Raw genomic sequence first — 8,271 nt, 5'->3', positions numbered from 1 at the left:
CCCCCCCCCCCCCCCGGTCAGAGTCTGCATAGAGATTTGATGATGGGACCTTCCCCAGAAACCCACCCTCGGGGCTGTGTCTTTACAGCGAGTTACCTTTTGCCCTTTCATGTTCCCATGTTCGAATGCTGAAGCTGGCCAGGTTTTTGCCCCTGTCCCTTACCTTACAGTTCTTTTCTTTTCTTTCATTCTCCAGCCTACAATGGCTTTGTTTTGTTTGATGTTGATAGTGCCCATGGGGTCTGGGAGTTAACCATGGTTTTCCATGGTTTTCTTCTTGGGGGAGACCAGGTGTTGTGGACCCAAATTTAGGCCTAATTTCAGGACTACTAATATGTGCCCTTAGGGTTCTAGAACAAACTGTTGGAGTGTTAAATGTGGAACATGGTTCTAGTGCAGTGCCGTCAGCTCGCCCGGCTCTCTGACTGGGGCCCGAGGTCCCAGGACCGCGTCTGGGTCTGTCAGCACACTGTCCACGAGGAGGAGCTGAACCCCCCACCCCCCTGCGAGGTTGCGTCTTCGTTTTGTACCCTGAGCCACATCCAACCTTGAAGTAGAGTAGACCTGATTTAAAGTTTCTTGTTTTTGTGTCGGTAAAAGCCCCTAGAGCCCAGCCCCATGGCCGTCTTGGTGCGGGCGCTGCCTCTCTCGGGGCGCCCCGCTCAGGTCCGGTGGCTGCTCTTCAGCACTGTCTCTCGTCCCCCACCCACCAGACCTGCCGCAGGAGCCCACCTCTGGAGAGGACAGTGATGCTGCCACCTTCAAGCCGACTCTCCCTGATCTGTCCCCTGATGAGCCTTCAGAAGCGCTCGGCTTCCCCACATTGGAGGAGGAGGAGGAGGAGGAGGAGGGGCTCAGTGAAGCCCACGAGCCTCCCAGCCCCGCCAGGTCCCCCGTGGCGGCCAGCCCTGAGCCAGCCTCCGCCCAGGTGGCAGAAGAGACCACCTCCCCAGCTGCAGAGGAGGGGGCTGCCATGGACCCTGGCAGCGATGGGTCTCCGGGCAAGTCCCCTTCTAAGAAGAAGAAGAAATTCCGCACCCCCTCCTTTCTGAAGAAGAGCAAGAAGAGGAGTGACTCCTGAAGGCCCGTCCTGCACACACCGAAGCCACCAGACTGCCCCCGATTGCGTCTCGTGTCCTGTCTTCCTGTGTAATGGAATGCAAAAAGCCCATCCCTCCTCATAGCTAGAGCTCCCCTCATGGTGTGACCAAATCCCCACGTAGCCCGGTGCTAACCTCGTGTGCGCGTGTAGCGGGCCTCGGGGGCTGGGGGAGACACGTCTCCGCGGCCCCTCTGCCTCCGCCCGCCCTGCCCGGGCTAGCACCCCGCGGGCGCGCTCTCCCCCGGGGGCTGTCCGTCCTGGTTCTGGCCGGACAGTTGGAGGCCCTGGCGGCTCTGGCCTTGCCCTCCCTCTCCTCCTGTGGTGCAGTCTCCCATGCTGTGCGTCTGCTAGGCTCCCCTTCACCCCCACGTCTCAGGTGACTGAATCAGACTTGGAGCTTCCTGCTGGCATTACCTGCTCCGTGATCTCACTTGGGTTGTAGCTACAGAACCTCAGTCCTGTGCGAGCACTCCTGTGCCCGCCGGCGGCCCCGGGCACCCTGACGGCCTCTGAGAGCCGGGGACCCAGCAGCAGAGGGGCCTGCGTATACCCCATATGCCCTGTGCATGGTCTGATGGCCCTGAGGCCAGAAACGGGGTTCAGAGGCCCCTACTTTCTTACTGGGGTCTCTAGATTACTGTCATAGAGAAGATACATTAAGAGGGGGAAGAGTCCTTTCTAGAATTTTCCTTCAGCAGGTTTGTAATTCACCCTCCATCTTTGACCATGAACAGGAACAGGCCACTTTTTGCTTTAGTTTTCTCGCTCTACCTCCGCACAGTGCAGCAGAGCGTGGCTCACTGTACGGGAGGGTTTGGAACTGGGAGGGATCGCCTCTTATTTTAACTCAGCCTGAAAGATGCCGGTTTTGGTAAAAGGTAGCTCAAGGTAGAAGGGGACCCAGCGGTCCCTCCCTCACTTCTCACACTCGTCCTTTGTGGAGCCAGGCCTGGCTCTCCTTGTGGGACATCGTAAATTTTCATTGAGATTCCTGAAAAATCACATGTAGCTGCTTAGCAGGAACTAGTGGGGTACCCATTCCAGGGGCTGCCCGGTGCCGGTCTGGCTGGGTGCCGGCTCGCCTCCTCCCCGGAAGCGGGGAGGGGCCCCTGGTGGACCTGGTGCCAGAGCCGGGCTAGGGTCCCACACTCCTGACCCCAAGCAGGACCTGAGGCCGGCTGCATGGCGCTGGCCGCTGCTTCGAGCTTCTGGAGACGTGCTTTCTCCAGTGTATCGTTTTGTTGCCTCTGTGGTGTTCGGGTTCTCTGCCCTCGCCCCGTCCTTCAGTTAACCACCGACTCTAGCCCTTCCTTTTGTGGCACATACGCAATGACTTTCATTTCACTTTTGTAGTTAGTTTAACTCTTTGTATCACAACATGAAGTTTAGTCGTATATATGGACACAGGCTTGGGAGGATGGGTCCTGCGTCCTTCACTGTAACATGTTTTCTTCACAAATAAAATTCTTGAAGCAGTTTCCTTGTCTAAACTTGGGAAGCAGTTTTGCACTTCAGTTCCTTCCCTTTGCTTCTTTAATCCCAAAAAGAGATGCCCAAGTTTTTTTTTTTAAGATTTATTTGAGAGGCACAGTGTGGGTGTGTGTGGGGGAGGGGCAGAGGGGGAGAGACTCTCTAGCAGCCTCCCCCCCACCCCCCCCGGCCCGAGCGCAGAACCCCACGAAAGGGGCAGATCCCGTGACCCTGAGATCATGACCGGAGCTGAAATCAGGAGTTGGACGCTCAACCGACGGAGCTCCCCAGGCGCCCCCCAAGTGTTTATTTCTCGATCACTGTTGCTTTGCACTGGGGAGGACCCTTTAGCCACAGGCTGGGGCGGGATGTGTGATGGGGAGACTCTGGCACAGGGGCCCCTCCTCCCTGGTCGGCCAGGGTGCAGGGCACAGCCCGGGTATGGCCCAGCATGTGCCGAGCCCAGGCTTGGAGGGCCCTGCGTCCACGTTCTGTCCTCAGTCTTGTGCAGAATGACAGCCGACTCAGGAAGAGCCTGGGACGCTTCTGCTCAGTGCAGCTCTAGAGCCTTCAGCTTAAGTTGCTGCTTCTGGCGCCTGGGGGTGGGGGGTGGCGAGGCACGGCGGTGTACTGGAGAGAGGCACTGGATATAAAATAGCTGCTTTATTTTGTCATTCAGAGGCCTGGCTGACACTGTCACTGAGAGAGAAGCCAAGAGAAAGCCTGGAAGGGTTTGGAGTCACTGCCCCCAGCCCGACAGGGCCGTCCACACCTAGGGAGGGGCCGTGAGTGTCTCGGGCCCTCTGGGGCTGCAGGCCCTGGGCTGTCCTGGGCTGGGCCCAGGGGGAGGGGGGGTCCCCGGCCCAGGCTTCCTCTCCCCCAGCTCGGGGCGGGGCTGGCTCAGCTACTCGGCCTTGAGTGCGTGGGCTGGAGGCCTCAGATTCCACAGGAGCAGGAGGGGGAGCAGGAAGAGGCCACAGCACACAGTGAAGCAGACCCTGGCCCCCGCCAGCCAGTACACTGTGGAGAGACAGCCTGAGCCGTGACGCGGGCCCACCCTGTCCCTGCTGCCCCTCGGCCCCAGGATGGCAGCAGCACGCCCCCCCCCCCCCCCCCCCCCGGGCCAGTAGCCCCCAGGCCTGGCCCGGCCGCCCTGGGGCCCTCACCTGAGGCAGCCACCATGGGTCCCACCGCCCTGGCCAGGGCGCCCAGGCTCCGCAGGGTGCCCATGATCGTGCCCTTCTGCCTGGGCGAGCCTTGGGGGGAGAAGGGGAGGAGGCCATCAGGTGCCTGCAGGCCTCTTCCCACCTGGGGGGCCTCCAGCAGCAGAAGGGCGTCTTACCAAAGTTGGCAACCACAGAGGACAGGCAGGGCACCACGACTGCGGCAGCTGGTGGGAGACACCAGGGAGGGCTGTGACCCAGGATTCCTGGCTCCCGGTTCCCTGCCGCTCCCGCCCTGGCCCTGGGAGGACCCACTCACCGAAGGAGTACAGCAGCAACCCCAAGCCCAGCACAGGCAGCGTGAGCCCCCAGCCGATGAGGAGGAAGGCGGGCACGAGCAGCAGGATGGCCTGCGGGGGGGGGCACAGCAGAGCTCAGGACCCACCCCTGCTGTTTCCACAGGGCTCAGGACACAGCCTACCCCCCTTACCCACCACTTCCTTGGGGGAGCCCCATACCCGCTTCACAGCTGCAATCTCCCCGCCAGGGCTGATCCTCCGCGCGTAGGCACCCTGCACGGTGGCCATGGTGAGGCCGATGAAGAAAAACATCTTTCCCTGCTGCAGGCTGGGAGCAGGGGAGCTGTGAGTGCCTCGCCCCTGCTCCCCGTGGCCAAACCAGGGAGCCAGGGTGATAGCCGGTTCTCCGCGGTCCGCCGAGCCAGGGTGGGAGTCAGCCCTGAAGCCCGGGGGGTCAGGCTTGGGAGACAGCAGGGAGTTCCCAGGCCAGGTCCTGCGAGGGGCCTACCTGCTGAACTGGAAGCGCTGATGGGCAAGGAAGCTCAGGGTGTACTCTAGGCCCGAGAACAGGAAGAGGTAGAGGAAATACACCAGGCCCAGGCGGCGAAGGCTCCCAAGTCCTGGGGAGCAGTGGGGAAGGGGCTGACGATAGCTGGGGGAGGCCTGGGCAGCTGGAGGAAGCCATGGTCCCACCCTCAAGAGGGGGGTGGCTCCTTACTGTCTCCAGCAGGTGGGTCCTGGCCGCGGGCCACGGCCGAGAAACGGAGCAGGGCCAGGGGGCTGAGCAGATCCACAGCGGCTTGGAACCCGGGGGTGATGGAGGGTGCCTGGGGCGGGGGCAGGACTGGAGGGGCCTGCCAGGAGGCTGGGGAGGGGCATGACCTGAACCTGCCCTGGCCTCCAGTCCCCCTGCCGGGCCCTAGAGGCCGGGGCACCAGGAGAGGACAGTCCAGCATCCCCTGGCATCCCCGCACGCCCACAGAACTGAGCCCCCCAGCCCCGGGACCTCTCATTGGTTTCTTCCCGGGTCCCCCCTTACCCGCTTCTCTGGGGGCAGGGTCTCCGGCAGGAAGCAGAAAATAAACAGCAGGTCGGAGGCAGCGAAGAGCAGGGCGAGCCAGGGTACCGTCTCCGCGGGCAGGGAGGCACCCAGCATGGGGCCCAGGGTGAAGCCCAGGGAGAAGGCCACCCCGATGACTGCCTGGGGAGAAGGCCACCTGAGCCCCGCAGGAAGGCCCAGCCAAGGAATCCCCAGCCGCTCATCCCCCATCACCTGCACGCACCATGCCTCGGCTGCGGGCGGAAGGTGAGCCCAGGTCAGCTACGATGGCCGTGGAGAGGCTGACGTTCCCCTTGCTGATGCCCCCAATCACCCTGGAGGCCAGGAAGGCTGCGAAGCTCCTCGAAGCAGCCCACACGGCATACGAGGTGGCCAGACCTGCCTGCCTCAGGGTGGGGTCCACAGGGCAGGTATGGTCACCTGAGGCCACGAGGGGCCCAGAGTTGGGCCGACCCCACCCAGGTAACACCTTGGGGGCCTGGCCCTGTTCGGGTTGGAGCATCAAGGTCCACTTACGTTCCCAATGTCCACACAGGTGGCAGGGGCAGCTCTGGGAAAACCTGGCTGGGCCACGGGAACCACCACCCGCTCAAGCACCCCACCCAGGGGGCAATGAGGGGCTCACAGCCAACCCCCTTTCTCCCCAGAGGGCTGCCGGGCGGGCGAGAGGAAGCCGCACATTCCCACGCCTCGGGCGCCCCGTACCAGGGACAGCAGCATCACCGGGCGCCTCCCCAGACAGTCCGAGACCGCCCCCGTGAGCGGTGCCAAGAGGAACTGCAGGAAGGAGAAGACCGAGCCAATCAGACCTGGAGGAGACAGAGGTTTTGGTTACCACGACTCAGTCTGTCCCCAAGGGTCTGATCGCGCCGGGTGGGCGCTGCACTCCCAAGCCTTGGACCTCCGGCTGAGGTGCCCTGACCACCAGTGGACGCTGCACTTGGAGAGGGGCAGACCGCGCCCAGCAGCAGGAAGGCGGGGACAGGGACTGGGGTTGACTGGAGTCCAGATCCGGTCACAGGGCCCAGCACGGGGCGGGGTCGCCATACCTCCGAACAGGACGCTGTTGTACCTCTTTTCGGCTGGCATCCTGATCGCTGCGGCAAACCAGTCCACGCCTCGCTGCCACGAGCCATACAGGGGGTCCTGGGGAACACGAAAGTGTGACAAGGGTGGGGGGCGTGGGCAGCCATCGTGGGGGGAGTCACGCGCCTCTGGACAGGGACATGGGGGCGGTCTCACGTGGGCACGGCCGTGGCTCTCCAGCAGCCCTGGCAGCAGGGGCAGGAGCAGAGTGAAGGCCAGGAGGTCCAGCAGGAGGCCCAGGAAGACCACAGTGATCACGCGCGTCTCCTGCGCCGTCTGTTGGCGGATGGGTGGGCGCGGGGTGCAGCTCCCTCCGGCTCCCCAGCCCATGGTCCCGCCTGGCTGAGAGTGTGGCAGGTCTGCATGAGGCCACCTCTGGGTACCTGAGCGCCGGATGCCTACCCTACACAGGGGTCCCTCTGTGCGCCCTCCCCCCGAGCCCGGGTGCAGAAAACTGCGGCTGCGGGGTTGCGCCAAGAAACCGCAGCCACTGATGCCAACCGTCGCCAGGGGCCGGATGGGGGCATCGCGGCCCCGGGCACCATCCCACCCCACGCGGCCACCCCACGTCCTCGTGAGGGGCGGGCGGGGAAACTGAGGCCCCGGCGGCGTCCCTGCGGCCCGAACACGATCCCCTCCCAGGAGCCGGGACCCCGGCCTCCACCCGCCCCCCGGGACCTCGGCCCCCCGATCTCGGCGCCCCCCCCCCCCCCCCGCCTCGCCCGGAATCCCAGACCTGGCCCCCACCCGGGACCCCGCCCCGCCCCGGCTCGCCTCCTGGGCGGGGCAGTGGGGCGCGCACGGGGGCTGCCCCGCCCTGCACTTGCCGCGGCCGCGCGCTCGGGTTGGACGGACGGACACGGACACACGGACAGATGGACGGATGCGGAATGGAAGGCCCGGCCCGCTGCCAGGGGCGGGGCGCACGTCGACCACGCCCCCGCCCCGCCCCGGAAGTGTGGACGAAGGCCTGCTTCCTCTTCCGGCCGGCGGGTGCTGAGTGCGGGCTGGTCTTGGGGAACCGCGGGCCCTCTTCCTGCAGGGCCGCCAGCGCACGCGGGCGCCAGGGTCCCTTCCCGCCGTCCAGCCGCACTCGTGGAGCCCAGGTGGTGCGGGGCGCTGCGCCCTGGAGGGCCGAGTGGTGCGGGCCAGCCCCGACCCCCTCCGGCCAGCGGGCGCCTCCGACGTGCCGGCGCGCGGCTGGGACCGCACACACTTGGGCCCCGGGGCAGGTGGGTGAGGGGGGGTAGGGGGCCCCTCGCTGGCCTCTCCTGCTGCCGGCCTGGCCCCGGGCCGCGGACGCCCTCACCTCCTCCCTCCTGCGCCCCCCCGCCCCCCTCCTGATCTCCCTCCTCACCTCCGCATCTCTGCCCTCCTCCCTCCCACCTCCTGGCTTCCAAGGTTCCTGAGACTCTGGCCAACCTTAACCAGAAAGTAACGGGAAGTTTGGTAAATGTGGTTAGGTTTCCATGTTGATGTGTGTCCACAGCCCACCTTGTCAACTTGGCACGCATACTCCCTCTTTACACCATATTAAAATCCCAAATAAAGATAATCGCAGTCACACACTGCCTGATCGAGGCAAGGAGTCTACCTCTAACCCAAACCAGTCAGCTTTCTCCAAAGGACGGGTCTGGGTCATGTTCATTTTCTTCCAGCTGAGCCATGCTGCCCCTTCGGTAGCCTGTGGCCTCCACGCCTGAGGCTTTGGCCCCGTTAACGTCCTTAGATGGTGGGGGTGGCGGCAGAAGGGCAGAGCTGGGAATACGTATGCAGAATTCATCAGAACTGCTCAGGACAGCCCTGCTCCTGGGCCAGGTGGGTCCCAGCTGGATTTCATACCTTCTTCCATCATTCTATATACTCCCCTCTGCAAGGGGTGGAGGCAGGGCTGTGACGGACCAGCCGCACAGATGTATTTCCAAGAATTACGTCTGGAGTGGGGTTGGGGAGAGGCCCAGGGTGGGCAGAGTGGGTTATGTTCCAGTGATACGTGATCCAGAGCTGGGGCGTTCTGGGCTAGTCGTGTGCACATTCCATCCCCATGGGACTGACAAGCAAGTACTCCGCCCAAAAGCCCAGCACCTGACT

General features: G+C 63.9%; 2 protein-coding genes across 12 annotated transcripts in view; one reads left to right on the top strand and one right to left on the bottom strand.

Annotated features, from left to right (window-relative positions):
- ADD1 (adducin 1) overlaps positions 1-2,594 on the top strand; it is a 93,598-nt gene extending 91,004 nt beyond the window's left edge. For all 4 annotated transcript variants that reach the window (XM_044913035.1, XM_044913034.1, XM_044913036.1 and 1 more), the window contains one exon: positions 714-2,594. In XM_044913035.1, coding sequence (XP_044768970.1) covers positions 714-1,081 — 368 coding nt within the window. In that variant the 3' untranslated portion in view covers positions 1,082-2,594. The remainder of the gene's footprint in view (positions 1-713) is intronic.
- A 626-nt stretch (positions 2,595-3,220) lies between these two features.
- MFSD10 (major facilitator superfamily domain containing 10) lies at positions 3,221-7,116 on the bottom strand. Of its 8 annotated transcripts, none has more exons than XM_021677629.2 (13): positions 7,008-7,116; positions 6,337-6,518; positions 6,144-6,240; positions 5,800-5,903; positions 5,318-5,476; positions 5,074-5,235; positions 4,753-4,899; positions 4,543-4,653; positions 4,254-4,362; positions 4,055-4,145; positions 3,915-3,962; positions 3,739-3,828; positions 3,221-3,592 (listed from the first exon to the last, which is right to left on the bottom strand). In XM_021677629.2, the coding sequence occupies exons 2-13, from the start codon at positions 6,508-6,510 to the stop codon at positions 3,244-3,246; spliced, it is 1,641 nt and encodes a 546-aa protein (XP_021533304.1). In that variant the 5' UTR covers positions 6,511-6,518; positions 7,008-7,116; the 3' UTR covers positions 3,221-3,243. The 8 variants fall into 8 exon arrangements, with proteins under 8 accessions (XP_021533304.1, XP_021533316.1, XP_021533307.1 ...); XM_021677641.2 differs by having other exon boundaries at positions 6,337-6,522; positions 6,955-7,096; XM_021677632.2 differs by having other exon boundaries at positions 5,318-5,472; positions 5,800-5,871; positions 7,008-7,096.
- Positions 7,117-8,271: the final 1,155 nt, after the last annotated feature.

This window comes from Neomonachus schauinslandi, chromosome 2 (assembly GCF_002201575.2).
Source record: "Neomonachus schauinslandi chromosome 2, ASM220157v2, whole genome shotgun sequence".
NCBI classification, from domain to species: Eukaryota; Metazoa; Chordata; class Mammalia; order Carnivora; family Phocidae; genus Neomonachus; species Neomonachus schauinslandi.
Note: the sequence above shows the minus strand (reverse complement) of the source record. Positions and strands in the feature narration are given on the sequence as shown.